Source organism: Ovis aries, chromosome 14 (assembly GCF_016772045.2).
Source record: "Ovis aries strain OAR_USU_Benz2616 breed Rambouillet chromosome 14, ARS-UI_Ramb_v3.0, whole genome shotgun sequence".
NCBI lineage: Eukaryota > Metazoa > Chordata > Mammalia > Artiodactyla > Bovidae > Ovis > Ovis aries.
The window spans coordinates 44,267,894-44,295,884 of record NC_056067.1 but is presented as its reverse complement, the minus strand read 5'-3'; the positions used below and the strand labels follow the sequence as shown (position 1 = coordinate 44,295,884).

General features: G+C 53.8%; 1 protein-coding gene across 1 annotated transcript; it reads right to left on the bottom strand.

Annotated features, from left to right (window-relative positions):
- Nucleotides 1–463: 463 nt before the first annotated feature.
- Nucleotides 464–27,991, bottom strand: GPI (glucose-6-phosphate isomerase). Its single transcript, XM_004015151.5, has 18 exons — nt 27,798–27,991; nt 26,725–26,815; nt 26,320–26,388; nt 24,758–24,877; nt 19,442–19,525; nt 19,170–19,316; nt 18,357–18,428; nt 17,852–17,896; nt 16,435–16,488; nt 5,299–5,359; nt 4,837–4,880; nt 4,571–4,723; nt 3,614–3,743; nt 3,384–3,460; nt 1,440–1,568; nt 1,149–1,224; nt 990–1,056; nt 464–872 (listed from the first exon to the last, which is right to left on the bottom strand). The coding sequence occupies exons 1-18, from the start codon at nt 27,917–27,919 to the stop codon at nt 740–742; spliced, it is 1,674 nt and encodes a 557-aa protein (XP_004015200.2). The 5' UTR covers nt 27,920–27,991; the 3' UTR covers nt 464–739.

The following is a 27,991-nucleotide window of genomic DNA, read 5'->3' as shown; positions in this document are numbered from 1 at the left end:
TTATTTAATCTTGAATAGAAGTACCTTAAATAGAAGATAAAGAGCAGACTGTTCAAAATTCCTTTTTTTTCAATATCTACCTTATAAAAGGAAAGAATTACCTGAGCACCTGGCCAGAAGTTATCAGTCACTCTTGATCTGGGCCAGGAATCCATCCAAAAGAGACATAATCTCACTGTGGTTTTAAAAACCATTCAGCACATGGAAGGATACAGTCCCTTCCAAAGCCACAGAGGTGAGCAGTGTAAGAAGATGGAGAAGAGATCCAGCTGCAGAGGCCAAGCTGCCCTCGAGACACGGACAGTGCTCCGCTGCACCCACTCTCTTCTCAAGGGACCATCTTCCAGTGTGGATCTGCTCACCAATTACAGTCACGCCTCAGTCAAGGCAACCACTCTTCCTACTGGGCACCTTGATTTCTGCAGAGAGCCCATCTCATGACAAAGAGGCTAAGCCCATGACCTCCTTTGTGACATCTTTATTTTTCTTCCTGGTACAAGAACAATACACATAGATCAGAAAAATTAGTTACACTGAAACACTGCAGCCAACTGTAGAACAGAGAAGGTGTGGACACTGAGAGGGCAGGGGTGGCAATTCCAGACCAGCTTCCCCCAAAGGGCTCGTGGTCCAAGCCCAAAACCAGAGGGTGCTCTGGGCAGGACCGTGCAGTGCAGACTCTGGGCAGGCAGACAAGAAGGACTAGTCACAACAGGGACTGCTGCTGGGCACAAGTTTATTAGCTTCTGGCCTCGCGCTCCTGCTTGATAAAGTTGATCAGCCCATTGGTAGAAGAATCATGAGAAGTCACTGGGCTGCTGCCATCAAGCTCAGGTTCAATTTTCTTAGCCAGCTGCTTTCCCAGCTCCACTCTGCCAGGGACAGGAGAAAGAAGGGTATCAGGAGGCTTCCAGCATTACTAGTCAAATCCACAAGCCAACTCACCTTGGGTAGGCATTCCCTACCCTCCCCTCGAGCCAGCAACTCACCCCCACTGGTCAAAGCTGTTGATGTCCCAGATGATGCCCTGAACGAAGATCTTATGCTCATACATGGCTGTGGAGGGGGTACATGTGGAGGGAAGCATGTCAGGGTTCCCCCAGCCCACTCAGACCTACCCCAAGCTGAGACCTTCCCCACTTACGCACCAATCAAGGCTCCAAGAATGAATGGCGTGAGTTTGGTGAACACTATTGAGTTGGTCGGGCGATTTCCTTCAAAGACCTTCAGAAAACACCCACGAATATCCCCCAGTTAGTCGTGGTCCCCAGCTCTTCAGAAGGGAAGCACACCCTGCCCAAGGCTGGGGTGGGCAGGTCCATGAGGACAGCACCCCCTACTGTGCAGGACAGGACACTGCTCCCCGGCCACGGCCACACAACTTTATCCTTCCGACTCCAGGATGCCACCCCAAAGCCCACTCCAAAAGCAGCACTGACCTTGTGGGGCAACAGCTTCTCAAAGTCCTCTGGACTCCTTCCAGCAGCCTGTAGCTCCTTCCGGGCCTCCTCTGTCGACTTCCCCCTCATCAGGGCCTCAGTCTGGGCCAAAAAGTTGGCCAGGAGGATCTGACGAGAGAGACATCAAGTACCATCAAGAAGCCCTGTGTGAGCTTCAGGCAGACAGATGAGACTGCCTGGCACTGCCCAGTCAGGGTTAGTCTCAACAGCTGGGGTCAGCCTGACTGCCTCCGACTCTAGAGCTTATCTGGAACAAGCGGGGACAAGAGAGCACATCCAAGGACACCAGAAACTAGGTAACAACAGTAAGTGCCCTTCAAGGACTATGTGCCACCTGCTGAGGCCCCTCTAAGAACTTTACCACTGTCTATCTTCTAAGACCATGAGGGGCAGAGGCCTCATCTCTCTTTTCTAGCTGAGCCTCAGTTTCCTCAAGTCAACAAAACTGAATCCCAGCCAGAGGGACAGAGGGGAAGAATCAATTCAAACCCAGGACACCGAGTCCAAAGCTTGTGCCCACAGTAACCTGCTACTCTGCACACCCGAGACAAGGCAGGAGCAGTCCTCTGGTAGAGGGTGGTTTTCCCCTTGCTGCTGTGGCAGACAAGATCTTGAATCCCTGATCTTTGCCCCCTGCTGTTAATGCCTAGGTACCCAGCATGGCAAAAGGGATTTGGTAGAGAGAGGGATTTGGAGCTAAGGTTACAGACCTTAAGATAAGGAGATTATCTGGGTGGGCCCAATGTAATCACATGGCCCTTAAAAATAACAGAAGGGGAAAGCAAGTGAGTCATCCAGAGACATGCAACTGAAGAGGCAGGACAGAATTGAAGCATCAGACGGACTCAGCCCACCCCTGCTGGTTCTGAGACCAATAGCCAAAAGGGTTTCTAGAAGTTGAGCATGGCTCCCAGCTGTCAGCAAAGAAACCATAGGGAAATGGTAAAACTCAACATTCCAAAAACGAAGATCATGGCATCTGGTCCCATCACTTCATGGCAAATAGATGGGGAAACTGTGGAAACAGGATTTTATTTTGGGGGCTCCAAAATCACTGCAGATGGTGACTGCAGCCATGAAATTAAAAGACACTCGCTCCTTGGAAGAAAAGCTATGACCAACCTAGAGAGCATATTAAAAAGCAGAGACATTACTTTGCTGACAAAGGTCCATCTAGTCAAAGCTATGGTTTTTCCAGTAGTCATGTATGGATGTGAGAGTTGGACTATAAAGAAAGCTGAGCACTGAAGAACTGATGCTTTTGAACTGTGGTGTTAGAGAAAACTCTTGAGAGTCCCTTGGACTGCAAGGAGATCAAACCAGTCAATCTTAAAGGAAATAAATCCTGAATATTCACTGGAAGGACTGATGCTGAAGCTAAAACTCATACTTTGGTGACCTGATAGGAAGAACTGACTTCTTGGAAAAGACCCTGATGCTGGCAAAGATTGAATGCAGGAGAAGGGGATGACAGAGGATGAGATGGTTGGATAGCATCACTGACTTGATGGACATGAGTTTGAGCAAGCTCCGGGAGTTGTTGAGGGACAGGGAAGCCTGGTATGCTACAGTCCATGGGGTCACAAAGAATTGGACACGACTGAGCGAATGAACTGATAGGGAAATGGATTCTGCCAACAATCTGAATGAATGAGGAAAAGGCTGCCCCCCAGAGCCTCCAAAAAGGAACATAGCCCTGCGGACACCCTGACTTCAGCCTGAGACCCTGAGCAGAGACCCAGCAAGCGTGATGGACTGGGGCCCAAAGAAACCAAGACAATGAATGAGTGTTGTTTTTAGCCACGAAGCTTGTGGTGACAGGAACAGCAAACTAGTCACTGCTGACTAATGCATCAGTCTTAAGAGGTCTGGGTGTGACGTGAATCTGAGACAGCTGAAGAGGGTCGGGAAGAGTGTTTTTACCTTGTGATGCAAACCATTCCTTATGGGGTGCTGGCTCTGGACTGGGATGAGGAAGTCGCAGGGTATCATCTTGGTACCTGTGAAGGGTATGGCGGTCACTCAGATACCCACCCCCGCCATGGGAGCCGCCCATATGGTCTCCAGGGGAACCCTCATCTGATGGAGGGGGCTCTGCTGGCAGGCCCTCCCCATCCCCAGTAGCACTCCTGCGCAGGCCAGACGGGCCCTACCTTGGTGGATGAGCTGGTAGAAGGCGTGCTGGCCATTGGTCCCTGGCTCCCCCCACACAATGGGGCCTGTCTGGTGGTTCACGCGGACGCCGGACTTGGTGATGTACTTCCCATTGGACTCCATGTCACCCTGGAACAGGGCCAGAAACCCAGCCCTCGATCTGCAAGTCCTGCTCTTCACACACCATCCCCAAAACCTGCCTGGGGTGCACCAGGTATGCCTGTCCTGCCCCATAAGATATCCACAGGCACGATCCTTTTACGTCCTCACCTGGGAGGGCAGAGGTCACAAGCTTTTTGCCTTTGACCCATGACCAACAGAAGGTAGGAATGGAGGTCCAGGGAGGACCCATGACCAGGGGAAGGCAGGTATGGCAGTACAGGGAAGACCTTCCTAAGAGCAGAAACTGGTCACAAAATCTTTAAGTGATTTCTTAAGGAAGGCTGGGGTCCAGGCTGTACTGCATTTGAGGGCCATCACCCCAACCAGACTCTGGTCTTGGGGGGCCTCAGCGCCTCCTCCAGTCACAGAATCTGCTGCTTCAAGGGGGCTGTGGAGATTCCAGGGGCAGAGGGCTGTGAGGAGCCCAAAGAGGCACCACAGACTGGGTGTAAACTTGCTTTTCTGGAGGGAGACAAAGGCAGTGCAAACTATGGGGATCCCAGGCTGTGGCCCCAGCCTAACAGGTGATGGCCAAGAAAGAAGTGACCTGGTTGAGGCATATGCTCTGAGCCATGCCAGAGCCTGACCAGCACGACGCCATGCCAGCCAGTCCTGCCCCTCCCATGGTAGCCCAACTTGACTGACATGGATCCTGGTTACGGAGATTCACCATGAGAGGGGAGCACAGGTGGGCCCTGGACACGCCTGAGGCTAACAGGGGGAAAGGCCCTAGGAGGAGAAGTCACCTGGGCTCAGGGGGCCCCTGACCCAAGGCCTGGCTTGGCAGCTGGTACCTGCTGGAAGTAGGCAGCAAAGCGGTGCAGGTACTGGTCATAGGGCAGCATGGCATGCGTCTCACACCCAAAGCAGTTGATGTACCATATGCCCAGCAAAGCCAGCAGCACGGGGGCGTTCTTCTCCAGGGGCGTCGTGCGGAAGTGCTGGTCCTGCAAGGAGACCAGGGCGGACAGGGGCTGAGCAGTGCCGAGGGGGACGGAGCTGCACCAACCCACATGTCTCTGGCCGGCGCCTACTGGAGAACTCGGGCCTCAGCACTTACCATCCAGTGAGCCCCTGAGAGCAGCTGCTCGAAGTTATCAAATCCTGCAACACAAAACCAGCGTCACCAGAAATGATCGTGCCCTGTGCTCCAGGCCATGGACACAGCTTCTTCTAGAACCAGGGGAAGGCTGGAGGGGGAGCCAGAAGCAACAGGATCTGGGAGGACGAGGGCCTGTGGAAAGCCTCTCAAATCAGAGTCAGTCCTGAGCTCAAAGGCAGCTGTAACTCTACCTGGCATGGGGAATGAGCCAGACCACAGCTGTGAGGGGCAGGGAGAAAGGCCAACCTGCAAATCCCAAGGGTCACTCGGCCTTTCCCATCTGACTTGGGAGAAAGGGTCCCATCAGGGGCAGAGAGGCCAGCAGCCTGAGGGAACAGGAGGGCATCTGGGGACATGAGCCCCCACCCCTACCTCAGACTGCAGCAGCATCTGAGACAAGAGACAAAAACACACACTCACCTACGTGCAGGGCAATGGAGAGTCCGATGGCTGACCACAGCGAGTAGCGACCTCCCACCCACTAGAAGAGACAGGAAAAGGCACTGAGGAGGGGTTGGCACACCCCGCCCCCCCTCCCTCCTGCCAGGGAACTTGTCCCCGGGAGCCATGCTCTTCTACAAGTGCAGCTCCGAGAGCCTGGCCCAACCCACCTCTGAGAAGCAAGATAGCAAGCCAGGTGCTGGCAGCTATTGGGCTGACCAACAGCACTAACTACACATGGACTGACCAGAGCCACAGACTTGACCCAAGACCTTACCGTGGCGGGTCCAGCCTCCCCAGACACCGACAGACCCGGGCCTCATACCTGCACAGGTCCAGCCTCCCCAGACACCGACAGACCCGGGCCTCATACCTGCACAGGTCCAGCCTCCCCAGACACCGACGGACCTGGGCCTCATACCTGCACAGGTCCAGCCTCCCCAGACACCGACGGACCTGGGCCTCATACCTGAACCAGCTCCAGCCTCCTCAGACACTGACAGACCTGGGCCTAATACCTGAACCAGCTCCAGCCTCCTCAGACACCGAGAGACCTGGGCCTAATACCTGAACCAGGTCCAGCCTCCTCTGACACCGACAGACCCGGGCCTCATACCTGCACAGGTCCAGCCTCCTCACACACCGACAGAGCCGAGTCTTTCACCTGCACGGGTCCAGCCTCCTCAGACACCGACAGACCCGGGCCTCATACCTGCACAGGTCCAGCCTCACCAGACACCAACAGACCCGGGCCTCATACCTGCACAAGTCCAGCCTCCTCACACACCGACAGACCCGGGCCTCATACCTGCACAGGTCCAGCCTCCTCACACACCGACAGACCTGGGCCTCATACCTGCACAGGTCCAGCCTCACCAGACACCGACAGACCCGGGCCTCATACCTGCACAGGTCCAGCCTCCTCACACACCGACAGACCTGGGCCTCATACCTGCACAGGTCCAGCCTCCTCTGACACCGACAGACCCGGGCCTCATACCTGCACAGGTCCAGCCTCCTCACACACCGACAGACCCGGGCCTCATACCTGCACAGGTCCAGCCTAACCAGACACAGACAGACCCGGGCCTCATACCTGCACAGGTCCAGCCTCCTCAGACACCGACAGACCCGGGCCTCATACCTGCACAGGTCCAGCCTCCTCAGACACTGACAGACCTGGGCCTCATACCTGCACAGGTCCAGCCTCCTCAGATGCAACAGACCCAAAGCCTCATACCTGCACAGGTCCAGCCTCCTCAGACACCGACAGACCCGGGCCTCATACCTGCACAGGTCCAGCCTCCTCAGACACCGACAGACCCGGGCCTCATACCTGCACAGGTCCAGCCTCACCAGACACAGACAGACCCGGGCCTCATACCTGCACAGGTCCAGCCTCCTCAGACACCGACAGACCCAGGGCCTCACAGCTGAGCCAGGTCCGGCCTCCTCAGACACCAGCAGATCCAGTGCCGAGCCCACCTCCTTGGACACTTGACAAATCAGAATCCCACACCTGTGTCTGGTCATGCCTCCTCGGACATCAACAGAACCAGGGACTCATACCTGTGTCCAGCCTCTGTAAACACTAACAGAGCCAGCACCTTCTACCTGTGCCCATGCTACCCTGAACAACGAAAAACCCAGCACCTCCTACCTGACTGTGGCCCCTGCTCCTCAGACCCAACGCCTCATACCTGGGGCTGGCCTTGCCTCTTCTGACAGGAGATCCAGTGCCTTGTACCTGAGCCCCTCCCCGACTCCCAGGCTGTACTGACAGACACAGCTCCTTCTACCTGCGCCAGCCCTGCTTCCTGGGACACGGACAGGCCCAGTAGCTCATACCTGGGCTTGACTGATCTTCAGCCTCAGCCCAAGGCAGACCGAGACCTACCATCCACACTGTGTTCTCCCATGCCACACTGCAGATTCCACTTTGTACCATCGGAATCCTCAGAGCTCCAATCACATCTTCCTAACAACTATTTATGGAGTACCCATCAAGTTCCTAGCATAGGCAATGCCAACAATCCATGGGGGTGAAAGACATAAATGAAACAACCATGCCAATAAATGTGAAAATGAGAATAAAGTGCTTAGAAGACAGGAATACAATACTGAAACCAATAATAAAAGGACTCTGAAGGTGCTTCAGCCTGGATGTGAAGAATGGGACTTAGTTTCTCCATACTCCCAAGGTTGTCCAAGGCTAGCATCCTTCCAGATGCAAAAGAGAGATGCTAATTAATTATATCCAATGGCTGCCTTGGGGCATTAGGATTTAATTCTCTCCTGAAAGCCCACTGAGAAAGGCTGGGCAGGAAAATGGATAGCACAATGTTGAAGATGAAGGAAGAAGTGATAAACTGGTGGGCAGAAGCTGAGAGGCAAGGATGGAGAACCAAGTCTGTAGGTGAGGGGAGAAGGGAAGCAGGAAACCGCATGAGAGCCCCAGTGGTCATCCAAAGAGTGATGCTACCCGGGATGGGGGTGGTGCGGATGCACAGCACTGATTCAGGAAGTTCATTTAAACAGGATGAACTGGAAGAATGAGAGGATCAAGAGTGAGAGGATCAGACGTTTCTGGCTTGGGTAATAAAGAGGAATATGATGGGGTTCTTCACTTAGAAAGGGTCTGGGTTTGGGGGAACCTGACCCAACAGTGTCAGTCCCACAGACCACACTATGCTTGACAGAGGCTCTCAGATCTCACCCAATAGACTCAAACCCAGAAACTGGACTGAACAGACGGCCAGGGCTCAGACTGAGATTCCAGGCTGCTGACCTTGGCTCAGGGCAGGGTCTCAGACCTGACTTTTGGGAAGAGCCCAGCAAAGCCTCTGAAACCTCAAGCTGCAGACACAGATCGCTAGACCTCACCTTTACCTGCAGTGAGTTCAAAACACACCTTAAAGATATAGCACCTCAGTCAGTTCTAAGTTCTGAGCCTCACTAGCCTCAGACCTCACCTTCTCCAACCAGGTATAATCCAGTCTCTTTCCATACTTGGTTAGTTCAGACCCTGCCAACCAGACCCCAGTGCAACAGACTACACCCCGGACTGGTTACAGATCCCCTGGCCTCCGCAGCACTGCCCATCACACTGGACCAGGGTGCTAAGGACAGGTGGCTGACGTGGCTCAGCATATTCTGCCTCTCCTACCTGAACCTAAGGGCTCCACAGACCTCCCCAGGCAGACCTAAGTACACATACCTACGATCACTCCGGCTTTCCCTCGATGACAGTCCACACTACCCACTTAAGTGTCCTGATCTATCCTACCGCTGAGGGTCCCACCTGTGTCTGAGTCACCTTCTCAGGCCTTACCAATCACACCAATTATGTATTTCTAGGCTAGATCTTGCCCCATTCATTTCATCTAACAAGTCTAGGGATGCCAACTTGTACCTGAACCCTGGGGGCAAAAACCCACCTAAGATCATGTTTATATACTTCTGCCCATGTGACCCTGATCCATGGACTCATTGACAAAGCCAGGCCCACAAAGAAATCCTGGGCAATGATACAGTGGCTTCACCTGTGAGGTTAACTCTGCCTACCTATGTCTGACTCCAGTACCTCATACCACAAGGTTATATACCTGTCAGAGACAGGCTCCAGACAGTCCAGCTCATGAACCAGGCTTCGCATACCTGTCTGTGCCTAACTGTGACCTCTTACATCTCAACCAACAGACCCAAGCCACCTCCTTGAGCCCAACTCGACTCCTCACACCTTCCCAAGGAATCTCGCCCAAGAGATCCGATCAGTCCCTGTATCAGTCTCTGCTTAACCTGGGCATCAAAACCTCAGCAGGGAGTCTCAGACCTCATCAGACGCAAACATCTCTGCATATCTGTGCTCAGCAGTCCCCCGCTAAGAGCTGTGGTTCTACCTACTTGTGATTAACCACAGGCCTAACCCCTATGACCTGGGTCAGAATCATGCTCCAAGGATTTCACCTGCAAGACCCAAGCATACATATGTCTGACCCCAAAGTCCTTGCTTGAGAGAGTCACCTCCACCTACTCATGTCCAACCAAGAGCCCCCAGATCACCTATGACCCCAGAGTTCCACCTACCTGCAGAAGACCCCAATGCCTGACTAGAAGTCACTCTACCAATCCAGGCTTAACCCTGGTCCTTCAGCCATCACCAAAAGACCAGGGGTATATACCTCTGCCTGAATCCAGCGCCTGAGGGAGTCACATCTACCTATCTGTGTTCGAGCCTGATCCTACCACTGAGGGTCCCACCTGTGTCTGAGTCACCTTCTCAGGCCTTATATATTTCTAAGCTAGACCTTGCCCCACTCATTTCATCTAACAAGTCCAGGGATGCCAACTTGTACCTGAACCCTGGGGGCAAAAACCCACCTAAGATCATGTTTATATACCTCTACCCATGTGACCTTGATCCTTAGGCCTTCTCAAGACTACACTTGGCAGACCAGCTTTGCCTTCCTGCCTCTGACCTGGGCTCCTCAGAACACACTTGCTGGGCCAGCTCTGCCTACCTGTACATGACCCTGGATCCTCCAATCATACCTAGGGGACCAGCTCTGCCTACCTGTACACGACCCTGGCTTCATGTGCAGTACCTCATGGACTATCTCTGCCTACCTGTACATAACCCTGGACCTTCAGACCGTACCTGACAGACTTTACCCACCTGTATATGACCCTGGCTCCTCGTGCTGTGCCCTGTGAACCAGTTCTGCTTACCTGGGTTTAACTCTTGAGTCCTCAGGTCATACCGACAACAATTCTGCCTACCTGAATGTGACCCTGTCTCCTCAGACCTTACTTAGTAGACCACCTCAGCCTACACAAACATCACCCTGGATCCAGTCTACACCTGGCAGATGAGCCTTGCCTACCTATACTTGATCCTGGGTCCTCAGATTGCACTTGGTAGACTAGTTCGGCTTACCTGTACTTGACCCTGGTTCATCAGACCACGTCTTACGGACCAGCTCTGCCTACCTGCACATAACCCTGAGTCCGCACCTAGTGGGCCACCTCTACCTACCTGTACTTGACCCTGGCTCCTTTTGCCATACCTACCAAACCAGATTTGCCTACCTGCCTCTGACCCAGGCTCCTCAGAACACACTTGCTGGGCCAGCGCTGCCTACCTGTACAAGACCCTGGATTGTCAGACCATATCTAGGGCACCAGGATGTACGTGACCCTGGATTCATGTGCTATACCTAACGGACCAGTCCTGCCTACCTGGATACAACCTGGACCTTCAGATCATCCCTGACAGCCCAGCGCTGCCTACCTGTGCTTGACCCTGGCTCCTCAGACCACACATTATGAACCAGTTCCACCCACCTGGACACGACCCTGGCTCCTTGTGCTACCAAGTGGACCAGCTCTGCTTACCTGGGCTTAACCCCGGATCGTCAGACCACACCTAGCAGACGAGTTCTACCCACCTGACCATGACCCTGGCTCCTCAGACCACATCTTATAGACCAGCTTTGCCTACCTGTACGTGACCCTGGGTTCCGAGGCTATACCAAGCGGGCCGGCTCTATCTACCTGTACTTGACCCTGGCTCCTTGTGCAAACCAGCTCAGCTTACCTGCAGGTGACTCTGTCTCCTCAGATCTTACCTAGTGGATTAGCTCTGCCTACCTGTGCTTGATTCTGGGTCCTCAGACCATACCCAGCGCCACCGCTCTGCCTACCTGTACATGACACCAGCTTCCTACGCTGTACCTGGCAGACCAGCTTTGCCTACCTGCCTCTGACCCAGGCTCCTCAGACCGCATCTAACCAGACACCTCTGCCTACCTGTACACAACCATACCTGACAGACCAGTTCGCCTACCTGTACAAGATCCTGAGTCCTTGTGCTGTACCTAGTGGACCAGCTCTGCTTACCTGTGCCCTTGACCCTGGCTCCTTATGACACACCGTGTGGGCCAACTCTGCCTGCCTCTGCTTGAGTCCTCAGACCATATCTAGCAGACAGTTCTGCCTACCTGCACATGACCCTGGATCCTTAGACTGTACTTGGCGGACCAGCTCTGCTTACCTGTACACAACTCTGGACTCTCACACCATACCTGACAGACCAACTCTGCCTACCTGCGCTTGAGCCTGGATCCTCAGACCATACCAAACAGCCCAGGCTCCGCCTACCTGTATGTCCCTGGTTCCTCAGGCTGCACCGTGTGGGCCGCCTCTATCACCTGTTCTCAACCCGGGTTCCTTGCGCTGCACCTGTGCTCACTCTTACCTGTGCTTGGCTCTTGGATGCTTGGACTATACTTAGCAGACGAGTTCTACCTACCTCTGCGTGGCCCTGGATCACTTGACTATACCTAACCATACCCTACCTGCCTACTTGTTCACGGCCCTGGACCTTCAGACCATACCTAGACCACGTCTACCTACCTGTTCTTGACCCTGGCTCTTTGTGCAAGCCAGCTCTGCTTACCTGTGCACGACTCAATCTCCTTAGACCTTCCGCTTATCTGTGCTTGATTCCAGGTCCTGAGACCATACCCAGTGGAACAGTTCTGCCTACCTGTACATGACCCTGGCTTCTTACAGTGTACCTAGCACAGGCTTTCCCTACCTGTGCTTGACTTCGGTCCCCAAACCATACTGAGCAGATAGCTCTGCCTACCTGCACATGACCCTGGGTCCTCAAACGATACCTACCCAGCCAGCTCTGCCTACCTGCATATGACCCTGGATCCTCAGACCATACATTACGGACCAGCTCTGCCTACCTGTAATTGACCCTGGGTCCTCAGATCATACCCAATGAACCAGCTCTGCCCACCTGTGCATGACCCTGGCTCCTTGTACTGTACCTAGCAGACCAGCTCTACCTACCTGTGCCCCACTCTGAGTCCTCAGACCATACCCAACAGAACAGTTCTGCCTACCTGTACATTCCCCTGGATCTTCAGTCCATATCAGGCAGACTCCCTTGGCCTACCTGTACATGACCCAGAGCCTCAGGCCATGCCCAGCAGACCAATTCTGTCTACTTGTTAATGACTCTGGCACCGCACACACTGTACCTAGTGGACCAGCTCTGCTTACCTGTGCTTGACTCTGGTTCTTCCTGACGTGTGACCAGTCAGTTCTACCGACCTAAGACTGACCCTGGTTCCTGAGCCCGCAGCTGGACGACCTTGCCTCTACCTACCTGTGCATGACCTTGTGTCTTTCAACTGCACATGGTGAGCCACCTCTGGCTACCTGTGCTTGATCCTGGCTCCCGAGGCTGCTCCTGACAGGCTAGCTCTGCCCCAGTTCAGCTCGCCAGAGGTCATCTAAGACATTTGGTTCTTTCCTGGACTTCCCTGTGACTTTTGAGATTTCACTGGACAGACCCAGTTCCCTGAACTTGTTCCACAGACTTTACCCGACAAACTCTATTCTACTCACCTGTGCTTAACTCACCCTGTGAGACCCAAGAATAAAACCTGTCCCCTATGCAGACTCCATAGATCTTACCTGAGAAACTCAATTCCACATACCTGCATCTGGGCACAACTCATCATCATAAGACATCTGCCAAGCAGCAGTTCTATCTACCTATCTTGACCTTAACTGGGAGATCCAGCTCTATTCATCTGGGCCCAATCCCAGCTCCTGAGATCTCACCTGAGACCCTCCCTCTATCCAACTGTCTTCACTTTATATTCTCAGAGATCATCTAAGAAATCCAGTTCTTTCTAGATAAGCCTAACTCCGGCTCCTGAGGCCTCACTTGACAGATCTACCTACTTGTTCCTGACCTCAACTATGGGACAGAATTTAATTAACCCAAACGTGGCTTTTCAGCCTACTTCCAGCTTGCCTCTGGCTTACAGACTTAACCTGAAAAACTCAGTTCTATCTACCTGCACTGAACCTCAGCTCCTCAGATTCAGAGTACAAACCAGGGACTAACCTCAACAACTCAGACCTCACCTGTTCGGGAACCAGGAGTACAAACCTGTCTTTCGCCTCAACTCCTCCAACCTTACCTGCTCTGTACATCTGAGACAGACAAAATTCCTGAACCTTCCAGATGGACGGATGCAGTGCTCCATCTCTTTGCCCGACTCCAGTTTTTCAATCTTTTCCCAGGGGCCCCTGGGCCATTGCCCTGAGCATCACCAGAACTGCTCAGACAACAACTGAGAACACAGTTCTGACTTGGGGCCAATCGTGGATTTCTAAGCCCACTTGTCAGACTCAGCTCTGTCTCTATCTTTGGCTCCAGTGTCCTTATCTGACCAATCCGCTTCTGCCCAGATGTTGTCTAATCTCAGTTCCTCAGGTTTCCCCAAGACACCGAGTTATACACACCTCGTCTGATTCCAGCTTCTGAGACCTCAAACAGATGTAGCTTTACAGATGACCCCTAGCAGACCCCGCTGTACAAACCTAACCTGAACAGACTTTTCCTAGAGACCTGACAGATTCCTGGCTGCTTGCCGTGGCCTGAGGGAAACCTGGTGAGAGCCCACTGGTGCCAAACAGGGTCTGAGTGGTCTGTGCCTCTAGAGACCTTTGTCTACCATTAGCCTCTCACACCTGGAGAAGGCGATGGCATCCCACTCCAGTACTCTTGCCTGGAAAAACCCATGGACGGAGGAGCTTGGTAGGCTGCAGTCCATGGGGTCGCAAAGAGTCGGACACGACTGAGCAACCTCACTTTCACGCATTGGAGAAGGAAATGGCAACCCACTCCAGTGTTCTTGCCTGGAGAATCCCAGGGACAGTGGAGCCTGGTGGGCTGCCGTCTATGGGGTCGCACAGAGTCAGACACGACTGAAGCGACTTAGCAGCAGCAGCAGCAGCCTCTCACACCACATCTCAGTGATGCAGCTCCTCAGCAGTTCAGCTGTCTTCACCTGCCCCGACTCCCCAGTCCTTACCTTTGATAACCAGGTACATTCCTGTCACTCCCTCATCTGGGCACCTCAAACCCTACCCCAGCCAGACCCCAGTGCCACTGACACGCCCTGGGCTGGTCATGGGACCCCAGGGGGCTCGACAACACCCTGAGCTCTGCCTATCTCACTGGGTCAGGATGCTGAGAACACAGAGGCTGACCTGGCTCAGGGGACTTTTCCATGTTTGTCTCATCTGAATTCTAACAGCCTCGCTTGAGTGATCAGCCATCCAGTACCTGAGGCTCACTCTTCAGAGCCAGTCAGAGAGATCCCACTGTATACACCCATCCTGAACTCACAGATCCAGGTCTAAGTACCTGTGCGTAATTTTGGCTCCTCAGACACCACTCGACAGAATACGCATCTGAATTCTTCCAGAATCTCCCCTGTACCTTTACCCACCCTGGGGCTGCTTCTTCAGACATCACCTGCACCTGTTCTGGCTCCTCTTCAGACATCAACAGCCAAAATGAGCTCCCCAATATATGCTGACTCTGGCTGAGCCCTGACAGACCCCCCAGTTTACCACCTCACCTCTGCCTAAGCCCGACACACAAGGATGCCCCATGGACCCTGGACCGTGGCTGCATCCCCTGGACACAGATGAGCAGGCCTCACCACTTACACAGGCCTACGCCTGACTGGACTCTTCTGATCTTACCTCGCGGCCAGCACAATATCGCTGTATCTATTCTGATGATTCTTTCTCAAATGAGAGACCCTAGAAACTTCACCTGTTCCTGGCTCCTCAGATGTCACCTTCTCAATGCAGCAATATACAAGCAGGTCCCTCCAGGTATGCCTGGCCCAGAGGCCTCCACTGTGCCCACTCCAGGCACTTGGACCTCACTAGCCAGTCCCAGCTCCATGTTCGTGTTCCTAGGCCTTACCTGGGAGACCCAGGTCTCTGTTTAAGCCACACTTCAAGTCATTTCTTCAGACTGGGTGGTTACAGGCAGTGAAAACCCAGGCTGGGACACAGCCCCGCTCTGCCGGGCTCCTTGGCTCACGGAAGCCCCCGCACGGCCCTGACCACCACCTGCTCAAGCTCGAGATCCCGGGGAGGAGGATGGCGCCCCTTCCTGTATCAGGCATACATGCAGGAGGATGGCGCCCCTTCCTGTATCAGGCATGCATGCATTTGTTAGCAGCTGCACAGTCTCTCTCGACCGGGGCTCCTCATCTGAGCCATGCGATGCAGACAAGGATCTGAGTGACTCTTCTCAATTCTTCCAAGGATGGTACATAACTAGTCCCATTCTGGAAAGAAGTTAACTCATTACACACAAGAGACGCCTTAGGGCACGAAGGCTAAATTCTCTCCCAGACTCCAAGGCCTTTACAGCTTTCAAAGGAGGTTACATCTTCAGATGCTGCCACTCAGCCAGCAGAGAGCTTACGGTATAAAGGCTTGGAATCAGCCCCAAGGGGAAACCCCTCGATTAGAGGCTGCTCTTAGGTACACCTGCCAAGGTCATGTGTTAGAGCCACACCCACTGCACCCACGCCACTCGCTGCACTGCATCCCTGCACCCCTGCATCCCAAGCCTGCCTGCATTCTGCAGCCAGAGCCTTTCCTACACCATGGCTGGACTCAGGCCAGCCGCAGGGACAACTCCGGTTCGCTGCTTGGCACCCACGGTGGCTTCAGCAGAGATGAGCCTGTGGGACCACCATGGCTAGACTGGCCCACAGCTCTGCCCCTCAGCAGTGCTGGCTCTGCAAGCTGCCCAGCCGGGCCCCACCCGGCCCCAGGCCTGGCACCTCCTCTCTGCCACCTCCAGCTGCCCCTGCAGCTCCTTTCCAGGCCTGCCCAGTCACACTCCTGCCTTGCCCTGCCCCTTGGCCTTTACAGATTGCGGCTGTGGTTCAGAGAAAGGTCATCACTGAGAATAACTCACAACCTCAGCTCTCCGAGGGGGATGGGGGTGGCTCTGGTTACCCCACTGTGGGTGCTACTGCAGGCACCCAGGGGGGTGTCACCCTGGCCCTGAAAGCCCCCCTCGGTGGGAGGGGGGCCATATCCTGACTGAGCGAAGCTGCTCCTGCTCCCTGAGGACCTCCTGGCCTGTCCCAAAGCCAGGCATACAGCAGGTGCTCAATAAACGTTGACCTGACTCCAGGGGCCCCTCATCTGTGGCTTGACTTAGTAAAGGACATAATTCACCCACCACAGGCAAGTGCCATTACTTACATCCCAGAACTCGAACATGTTTTGAGGATCAATTCCAAACTCCTTCACTTTGGCCTAGAAAGGGGCAGAGGGAAAGAGAAGGAAGAAGCCGGGATTAGCTGCACGAGAACCTGCAGGCATGAGGAGTCATGCTGTCCAAGCTTCAGGAGCAACACACCTTCCACAGAGCCCTCACTGGGGCGGGGCTGGAGCCGCCTGTGAGCCCAGGGCAGCACCAGGAGACGCCCACCCCAGAGTCAGATGTCCGGCCAGCTCACACCCAGCACATCGGTGGCCTGGTACTGGCCAAGCCCTCCTGCTGAAGGGGAGCTGCACACTCACTGCAAGGACCTCCCTCACACTGCTCTGCAAGAGCCACCGCCCAGACCCAACCCCCGGGATATCTGGGAAACCGGGCCCCAGGCTGGACCGCGAGCACAGGCAGGGGCCACCTCCCAGGCCAGGGAACAGACAACCTGGACACCTGCCCAGCCCTTCTGATGCTGGGAAGGTGACTGAGCCCCAGAAAGCCTTCAGGAGATGACCAATCTTATTCTGTCCTCTACACAGACAGCGTCAGCAGCCCCCTCCCTAGACCCCACAGGAGACGCCCTACTGACCAGCTCTACCTGCAGGAGGCGGACAGCTGTGCTGTGGCTGGCCAGCCCTAAGATGTCCTTCTGTCTCCTCTCACAGGCAGGTCAGCACTGGAGGCATGGGTGGGGGTGGCATGGAAGGAGTAGGGGTCCAGACAACTTGGGCGTGCTTGCAGCTCAGACCGCCCAACACAAGGCCCACCACACAGCCAGTGCCCAACCAGGTTTGCCTTCCTTTTGATTCCCGGAACAAAGCCCCAACTCCCACAGGCCTGCCCCCAACCCTACCTTGTGCAACCTGGGGCCAGGAGGAGCTGGCACATGGGTAACCACGTTCTAATCCTTACATCACTGACTCATACAATCACTGGGCAAACTCACATCCCTTCACTGGGCTTAACTAACATCCTTATGTGAGAAATAAGCCTGGCACGCTGCAGTCCATGGGGTCGCAAGAGCTGGACATGACTTGGCGACTGAACAACCACTCCCCACCTGTACCTGGCACAGTTTGTCTGGGGGGAGGCCAGTGGCAGAGGCCAAGAGAGGGCACACGTGTGGAATGCTGTGGTTATCAGTCAGGTTCCAGGAAACGGGTGGGGTTAATGTGATCCCACTGACTGCAAGCCCCTCATGGAGCAGCAGCAGTTCGTCTGCCTTGCAGAAGTGGCAAGTATGGCTTGCAACTCACATCCCCCATAGGCAAGCAATCCGTCTTGGCTGAGCCAAGATCCCTGATGCTGTCAACACATGTCAGCTCATTTACTTGGAAAGGCTATGACCCTGACCTGGCTGGGGCCCCAACCCAGGGTGGTGGTACAAGAACCCCTGTGGGTACTTACAGTGTTGGTAGACAGGGCCACAAAGTGTTTCGCGACTGCAGAAGGCTGCAAGAGATAAGCCAAGTTAGACCACACTCACCCTGGGGACCGCCCCCAGGGACAGTGACCCAGGGCCTTTGGAGAAACCCAGGCCCTGGGTGGGGCCCACCGCCCCCAGTCCTCAGTTCTGAGGCTGCTGAAGGAGGCCCAAATCAAGGCAGAATAGGCAGAAGGGTCAGAGGCTGGCTGGCCCATCCTACCTCACGGGCACACGAGGCCCAGGGTGCTTCCCCTGTAAACTTGGCAGGGCCAGGGGCAGAGAGGCTCCGAAGAGCCAGTAGCCTTAAGGAAAGGGCCCTCAGCAGTTAGAACAGGGTCTGTACCTTGGGCTTGTCTGGGCTGGCAAAGCCAAGTATCTTAACCAGAAAGGCTGCCTCCTGCTGCCAACTTCAGGGGAAACAGGGCTACAGGGCTGGGCAGACCCACTCTGTCCTTCCCGGCCTGCCCACTGCCCATGAGCACTCACGTCCCTGGCCGACAGGAGAAACCACTCCTTCGCCGTCTCTGCGTTCGTGATGGTCTCCTGGGTGGTGAAGGTCTGCAGGCAGAGAGTACAGCAGTTGGTCCCCAGCTGATATGGCCCTGAGCCAGAGCTCAGCAGCGGAGGCCACGTGGATGCCCAGTTATACATGGAGTAGTGAGTGCGGGTCAGTGAGTTGCTCCACATCACCTCCACCCACATGTCCTCAAAGCCCCGACTGGTGTGTGTCTGGGGCAGAGGCCTGGAAGCACCAGTGTCATCCTGTGATTCCAGAACTTCACAGAGGAACCACAGGTCAAAGGTTAGAATGTCAGCCAGGAGAGCTGCTGTGGCCTGGGGCTCCTTCAGCCCAGACTTGGCTGTATCTCAAAACCCAGATGGAATTATTCTTAATATTTAATGTGTATGGATATGAGCAAACAGGGTATAAATGACAAAAAAGCAAATGCTTACGTTATCTGGGCCTGGCTCTGGGATAAGAAAGGAGCAGACATTAGGGACAAATCTCTGAGAGACACAGGAATGGTCCTGGGCTGAGCAGAGATTCAGCCAAGTGAGTGGGTGTGGCCTCAGACAGAGGCACACGTGGACCAGTGTGGGCTTTCACTGGGTGAACTGATGGCCACCAGATAAGGAACGGTCTGAGGGCAGCTGTGCCCACCCGAGCCACAGAGCACAGCTCATTCAGGCAGGAGGGTCCAGTGTGCAGGGCAGTGGCAAAGCACCCATTTCCCCCCAGCCCTGCTCCCACCCCAGCACACACAGGGCTGGGAGACAGGTCGGGGCTGAAGCCCGTACCTTGGAGGCAATGATAAAGAGAGAGGACTCGGGGTTCAGGGAGGCCAGCGTTTTGGCAATGTGAGTCCCGTCAATGTTGGAGACAAACCAGACCCGGGGACCTTCTGAAGAGTAGGGCTTGAGGGCTTCAGTCACCATGAGGGGTCCCTGTGGGGAGATGGAGGATCAGAAAACAAGATTCCACAAGGGGTGAGAACAGCCAGGTCCCATCTCTGGGGAAACCAAGGCCGGATAGGACCCCCTCCTCTATCCCAAGGCAGCCCTCTCCTTACCAGGTCAGAGCCGCCAATGCCGATGTTGATGACGTCCGTGATGGCCTTGCCCGAGTACCCTTTCCACTCACCGCTCCTGACACGCTGGCACAGAGCAGGGAGATGCCATCAGCCCAAACCCCCAAGTATAAACCGCTGTTCAAAAGCATCATTACTTCTGTATCCTTACACCTTAGTTCCAACTTCCAGGCCCTCAGAGAAGCCTACGGAGACCACAGTGTCAGATTCCTGCCACACTCAGGCAGGGACTAGACTCTCATCATCAACTAGACCCTCGTCCATCATGAGTAAGGGTAGGAGGGAGGGGTGATACCCCCATCTCATAACCAGCAACATTATCAGAATTTGCAAAAGAAGAATGAACTTCCAGCAGAACCTAACATGACAGAGGCCAAGAGATGTGAAATGCCAACTACTGTGGCCAGTCTGTGCCAGGGACAGAACGACAGACATGCAGCCAGCCTCCACGTGCTCCTACGGAGTCCTGCCTCCTCAACCACACACTCTAGAGGCGTGGGTGCAGAGTGAGCCCTACAGAGGTGTGGGTGTAGGGAGCCCCCCGTGCTGTACAGGGTTGTGAACATGAAAAGTGAAAGTGAAGTCGCTCAGTCGTGTCTGACTCTGCAACCTCATGGACTGTAGCCTACCAGGTTCCACCGTCCATGGGATTTTCCAGGCAAGAGTACTGGAGTGGGGTGCCATTGCTTTCTCCAGTATAGGGCTGTGAACCCACCAGAATACTGCAGAAGTGATGGAGTAGGACTTCGGAAGCCAGGTCATGAGAGACCATGCAGCTTCTGCCTCGCTCTCTTAGATCACTCACTTTGGGGAAACCATGTACATTTTAAGAAGACTCGGTTGTGTGAAGAAGCCATTGTGGTGAGGAACGGTGGCCTTCTTCCAACAGCCAGTGCTGACTCACCACCCACGAGTAGGAACCACCTTGGAAGAGAATCCTCCAGAACCCTTCAGATACAGCCCTGGCCAACATCTTGAGTACAACCCTCAAGAGAGACCCCCCCACCCACCCCGCAAACCAAGACCAACCAGTTAAGCTTGAATCTCTGACTCACAGACACTGCGTATGTGTGCGTGCGTGCTAAGTTACTTCAGTCATGTGAGACTCTGCAACGCTATGGACTGTAGCCCACCAGGCTCCTCTGCCCATGGGATCCTCTAGGCAAGAATACTGGAATGGGTTGCCGTGCCCTCCTCCAGGGTATCTTCCCAACCTAGAGATCCAACCCATGGCTCTTACCTCTCCTACCCTGGCAGGTGGGTTCTTTACCACCAGCGCCACCTGGGAAGCCTCCATAGAAACTTCGAGATGGTAAATATTTACTATTTTAAATCAAGTTTTGGTGCAATCTGTTATATGATAAATAACTAGTGCAGATTTTGGCACTAGAAGTAGGGTATTACCATAAAAGAAATTTAGAAATATGGGTAAAAGCTAAAAGAGCCCTCAGGAGAGTTAATAAAAGCCTGGAAGAGACTGTTAGCAGAGGTTTAAAGGTCCTCGAGGGGGTTGCTGATGTAGATTTAAAGAAATAGGAGGAAAACATTATTGGGAATTGCAAGAAAGAAAATCCTTGTTATATAGTGAAAGAAAATTTAATAACACTGTTGCCTGCATTAATCGGGGGAGGGTGAAGTAGGGCTTCCCTGGTAGTCCAGTAGTTAAGAATCTGCCTGCCAATGCAGGGGACACTGGGTTCAGTCCTTGGTCAGGGAGGATTCCACACCCCGCGAGGTAACTAAGCCTGTGTGCCACAACTACTAAGCCCAAGCACCTAGAGCCCGTGCTCCACAACAAGACAGCCTCCCCCACTGCAACCAGAGAAAACTCTGCAGCCAAAAACCCACATCCATCTTTAATTTCGGAAGCAATTACTGCCCGGAGAGGCTGGGAATTTTCAAATCCTACAGTTCCTGGCTTCTTTTTGTTTAAATGTTCTATATTAAGTTTATTTCTCTCTGCTTGCATTTTACTGTAAGCAGTAAGAAGACAGGCAATTTGTAACAGCCTGAAAACTCTGTAGCTATGTCATCCAAATCATAATAGATACATCTTTTACTTTCCCTGTTTAAAAAATTTATTTATTTATTTTTGGCTGCTGCTGCTGCTCCTGCTAAGTCTCTTCAGTCGTGTCCAACTTTGTGCAACCCCATAGATGGCAGCCCACCAGGCTCCCCCATCCCTGGGATTCTCCAGGCAAGAACACTGGAGTGGGTTTCCATTTCCTTCTCCAATGCATGGAAGTGAAAAGTCAAAGTGAAGTCGTTCAGTCGTGTCCGACTCTTGCCATCCCCATGGACTGCAGCCCACCAGGCTCCTCCACCCATGGGATTTTCCAGGCAAGAGTACTGCAGCGGGTTTCTTGCCAAGATCATTGGAGTAATTTCAGATGCCATTTTCTCCTCCAGGGGATCTTCCTGACCCAGGATCGAACCCATGTCTTCTGCACTGGCAGATGGATTCTTTACCACTGAGCCAACAGGGAAGCCCATACCTTACTTCATGCATTTCAACCTTACTTTCATACTTTCTTTCCAAAGCAGCTGCTTTCCATACATCCATGTTGGGATGAAATGGAGCTTAAAGCTCCATGCTGAATGTATAATCATCAAGGAACAACTACATGGTATGTCTAAGTAAACTACAGATACTTTTCAAGAATGCTTTTGGAGACAAGAACATTGATCAAAAGCCCCTAGAAGTATAAAACTATACTAACAAGCTTACAAAATAACAGCGTGGAGTTATTTTCTTTCACTCATAGAACTTTCATGGTCTTTTTCCTTTTAGACTTTTTCTTTATTATAGTGAAACAATGTCAGATTTCAGAAGGGACCAGAAATACTTATGGACCTGCTAATATCTATACTTTTTTTTAAGCTATCTGTAAAAGATACTACTGTGTTCACCTTTCAGAGGTTTCTAAAAAGTATGGAAGCCGCCAGAGTGTAACCATGCAAATATTCAATATAATGAGGACACTCAAATAGCCTGTGGAGAGGTTCACAAGGCGAGGAACTAAAGCCTCCCAGAAGTCAGCACTAACTGCTGGTGAAACATCTTGGGAGAAGATCTTCCAGCCCCCATCAAGCCCTCAGGTGAATGTGACCTTGGGCCAACACCTTGACTAAATCTTATAAGACCAGAGCCAGAACCAATCAACCGAAATGTTGACTGTTGTTTTCAGCTGCTAAATTCTTGAGTAATCTGTTACATACTGATAGGAAACTAATACACATGGCTTTCCCAAAACCAGTAAGACCTGGTAACATTTCTTTTAGATAATAATCAACTGCCATGAACACTTTCCCATCAATACAGAAAGAAAAATAAATTACTCAGCTTTTCAACCCTCAATCTCATCATCAGTTTTGTTATAATACAGCATCCGAAAAGGGAAACTTGGTGTATCTTTACTAGAACCACACTTACCCTTTATTTGACCAGATGGTGTCTAACGAAACCCACCAGTTCTGCAACTTCCCTTTTTGACTTCACAATATATCCTGAACAGAAGAGCAGGTCAAAGCAGCTGTAGGTCCCTAATTCCTAATGGTGCCCAGGACTACAGGGTATGAACACACACTGATTTTACTGGTCAGTCCTCTGATAACCAAGGGCAGGCTGTTTTCAGGTTTTGCCGTGACAATCAAGGTCACAGTGAACATTCTCACCCAATCTTGGCGAACTTTTGCGAGCACAGCCCTGGGGAGTGTTTCTCACCAGGGAAATGCTGCTATTCAGCAGCTTTTTTGTACTATAAATACCCATCAGTCTGAGTCAGGTACTCCAGCAGCCAGCTGTAAGGGAGGGTTCTCCTGGAAACAGCTTCCCAGACAACCAGTGCCACACTCTCCACCTGGCATGCCTCTGCACACCAAGGCTGACCAAGCAGAGCACCATGCTTCACACAGAGCACATCAGTTCCTGCACTCACACCTGACAGCTGGAAACACCCTTTGTGGTTGTCGTGCAGTCACTAAACTGTGTCCCACTCTGCGACCCCACAGGCTGCAGCACGCCAGGCTCCTCTGTCCTCCACCATCTCCTGGGGTTTGCCTAGATTCACGTCCACTGAGTTGGTGGTGCTATCTAGCCATCTCGTCCTCTGCCGCCTCCTTCTCCTCTTGCCTTCACTATGACCCGTCTGATCTGGGCGGCCCTGTATGGCATGGCTCATAGCTTCACTGAGTTACAAAAGCCTCTTGACCACGACAGGGCTGTGATCCATGAAGGCGGGGGAAATGCCCTCTCCTCCACCCAAAGCCCATCACCAGCACCAACCTCTGTGAAGGGACATTCTGGAATTCAGATTTCAATCAGGATCCCAAGCCTTCCTCACCGCGTGAAGTCCGACTTGGCTGCCTTTGCCTCTAGGATGGATGCCCAGATCGCCTCCCACTATTTCAGTCAGAAGATGGCTCTCACCCAAAGTGACCAGACTTTGACCAGCCACACATGGTGGACACTGCTCTCAGGGAAAAGCTGACCAAAGCTTAGATTATCACTCCCAGAGCACGCATCATCCACACACACAGACATGCACAGGCCCACCCAAACAGTCCAGCCCACAGATATCACCCTTGCACTACAGGCTTAAGGACATCACGAACTCTTGCAGAACCATCCCTGGCGTAGACACTGAGGCAACGGCAATATATGTGGGGAACTCTCCAGCAGATCCCTGAGGCAACCCCAGCACCCACAGAGGAGAAGGAGGCGCAGCCACGTGCGTTACTGCTGCAGCAGGGACAAGCTGCATGTGTGTGCACGTGTGTGGGTGTGTGTGCTTCAAAGAGACGACAGACAGGCTAGCGCATGCACAGGAAACTTCTGCGAGATTTCACAGTAAATAAAGACTGCCTCTGGAAATCTGGCAGGGGTGTGGTCAAGAAAATCCTAAGTTTTAAATTTTATCGAGTTCTAGACCAGGAAATAAGGATCCATGACTTAAGAAGTTACAAAAAGCAAGTCTCTCCCCGACTGTTCCACCCTCCAGAGGCCTCACTTTGCTTTTCAAATCTCTGACCTGGCCAGATTGTCACCGTGAGCCCACAGCTATTACAGTTCAAGAAGGAGGCTGCTCCACAGCTGCTAGTAGTGGTTTCCTCAAGAACAGGGTTAGGGGAATCCGTGCCTTAGCAGAGCCCCCATGGCCAGCAATCACACACACTGCCCCCACCTCAGGTTACTGAGAGCTGGGGTCCTCTCCAAGGAGAGTGGAAGGGCGGCCCATCGGGACCCTTAGATTCCCAAATACAAGCACACACATGGCTAGTGGGAAGTCCAGCCCATACCTGGCAGAAAGACTTCATCTTCTCCAGGACTCTGTTGACCTCTGGCATCACATCCTTACCATCCACCAAAATGGGTGTGTTTGACCGGTTCCGAAGGGCCACGTGCAGCACCGCCCGATCCTGAGGGCGAGAGTCAGCGTGTGAAGGCCTTCGCCCCAGTGCAGCCACACACCCAGCTGCACCCAATGGACATTCAGGCCCTAAGGTCTGTTAAGCATTTGGACTCATACAGAGAACCCACTGTGTGTTCACGGAAGTAGGGACCACCCCCAGGATCCGGGGGAGGGAGGAAGCAAGGCAAGTGCCCCTTGCTTTACATGCTGCAGATAGTCACAAGGGGAGAGAGACCAGAATGGGCCTAGGACAGGCCCCGATGACCCCCGGACGTTCAGGGCATAAAAAGTCAAGGAAAGCTGAATGGAGTGAGCGAAGGCAGACTGGCGGCCACACAGGCCAAAGACAAGCAGTAAGTGGCTACAGAGGACCAACGCTCACGATGCCCAATCTCATCTTCCTGGTAAAAAGTTCATGGTGCTTGCTGGCACCTTTTGAAAAGTGTCCTGGCCCCTTGGAAGTGGAGCAAAGCAAGCAACTGAACCTTCCCTCACCAAGTGTTTCATCACACCCACCACCGGAAACCAAAACAGATCCTAAGTCTGTGATAGGCGCCAGGCAGCTGGCCTTATCAAGTGAGAACAGTCCCATCGAGCTTCGGGCAGCAGAGGCCTTGAAAGAAACACACCTGAGACTCTGGAGGGACAGGAAGGGATGATCTTAGGACTCTAGCCCAGGGAGCAGCTCGCTAAGGTAGAGGGCTTCATGCCACACCACCCTCACCCTGTCTAACCTCACTTCTGAGCCATGTTCTATAGACAATGAAATGACCTCTCCAGGAAGCCCTCCTTGATTGCCGCCTCCCTCAGACTGCCCAGCAGTGAAAGACAGGACGTGTTTGAATCTTGAATCTGCCACTTAGAGAATGACATTAGATAAGTGACTTGATCTCTGAGTTTCAAGTTCCCCGTGTGTAAAAGGAGACTAGTAACATTATGAAGATGACGCTCTGCGTGCTCAGTGATTCTTAAGCCTCCAAGGCTTCCATAGCGATTCAGGAACAGGGTGACCCAGACCTGGCCCTGCCATAGCTTCCTGTTGACTCCTCCCACTGAGGAGATTAATTCTGACAGGAGTCTGCTTTTCACTAATAAAACTTGCAGCAAGAACAGGTCAGAGTTAATTTCTCTGACCATGTCTTGAGATGCCCTCTCCCTGCAGGCTTGAGAGCTGCTGTCCCCAGACAGACATAGACACTGGACGTCATCCACGCTCACCAGACCTAGACTGCAGGCTTGGGGAAGACACACCATGGGGTGTGTCTTGGGGTGTGTTGGGCCCTGCAACTTGCTTGAGGAAACAGACCTTCAGGTCCCTCGTTAAGCAAAAGCATTGCCTAAGAGGAGGAGTATGACACAAGGCGATGCTGCTAACAGTCAGACGCACCCCAAAGGGAACCAAGAGGCTGTGGAGGGTGTGCAGAGACTGCTGTCCACTGGCCAGCTCACCTCAGTGAAGTTGATCTTCTCACCGGTAAACATGCGCTCCCGGGCGGCCTCCACACCCCTGGACTTAGCCTGAGAAGAGAAGACACTGAGACCTGGTCCCACCCACGACGGTCAAGAGTCCAAGACCCCAAGCACAAGGCTTGGTGCAGATCCCCAGGGGGACTGATGGATGGCTGCAGCCTGGCGCCCTCCCCCATTGCCTGGGAAGGGTCTGCTCAGACATCCCGGCACTGGGTCCCCTGGGCTGCCGGTGAGAACCTGAGCCAGGGGCAGGGGCACAGAGGCAGTGACTGAGATTCACTAAGAGAAGGAAGTAAAGATGCTCAGGAATCTAGGGGCGCCAGGAGCCCTGCTCGCCTGCCACATCATGGGTCACCGGTCAAGCCCTCCAAAGCAGAACATTACCAGGTCCACCAGCATCTGCATCACAGTCTCCGTCACCAGGTTCTTGGAGTAGTCCACCAGAATATGCCCATGGTTGGTGTTGAGGTTCAAGCTGCAGAAAGACAGCAGAAGCTGCCCACCACACCCCAGACAGCTCCCTGACAAGATGCTTCCAGAAAAAACATCCTCCCCGTGCCAAATCCAAACAAGCCTCAGCTGGCCAGCACAGTGGTGTCCTCTGTCAGCTGCCCGCCCACCCGGCTGACCTGCAGCAGGCGCAGCACAGCACAAGTTGCAGACACTGGGTGAGGGGCCCTTGCTCCGCTAAAACTGAGCTGGGGGATGGGAAGACAGAGTTGGGAGCGCTGCCACCGCCTTGGCCAGGGAGCGACCATTCTGGCCCAGGGCTCCTTAACCCAACCTACTCAGGGAATGCCCCGGAGGCCAGGGCTGGCCATCAGGGACCTCGGATCTGGCGCCACAGATCTCCCCTGCCCAATACCTGCACCAATGGGTTCGCCATTCCCAACCCCCAAGATTTCCTCTTTTACCCCTGATCACGGGTCTCCAGATCTAGCCTCCAGGGCAGGAATCACAGCCCCACCTCTCCAGCGTTCCACCGAGGCTCCCCGCAAATCCCACGGGCCTGTCCCACCCTGACCACACCCTGCGGATGGTCCGTTCTAAGCCAGGATCGCATGAAGTGGGGAGCAGCCCTTCCGCGCCTGCTGCGTCAGCGAGGGCCCTTGCTCACAACCGCGGAAGGATGGGCTGCTTCAGCCGGCCGAGACTGGTGGGCGGGTAGGGGAGGGAAGAGAGATATCCCCCTGGAAGGGAAGCGGGGGGTGCGTGCGGAAAGGGACTCCTCCAGACGAAGCTGCCGGGGCCCCGAGACCTCCAGCGAGCAACCGGAAACCTGCTTCAAGGAGGCGTCAAGGACGAAGTGCAGCCTGGGCCCAGGCCCGGATCCACGGCCGACCCCCACCCCGGGGACCGCCGCCCCGCCCTCCGGGCCCTGGCCCTGCACCGCACGGCCCCGCGAGCCGCCTCCCGGTGCGGCACGTCCGCGCCCCCGTTCCCGTCCGCGCACGCACCTGAAGCGGTTAAAGCGGTCCCTGTCCCCTTCGAAAAGGCGGCGCAAGTTGAGGTCAGGGCCGTGCTGCTCGTACCACGTCTTCAGTTTCTTGAACTGCGGGTTCTGGGTGAGCGCGGCCATGGCGTGAGCGGCTGGGAACACGGAGCCGGGCGAGCGCCGACAAGGAAGCGTGGAGAGCGGCGCACGACAGGC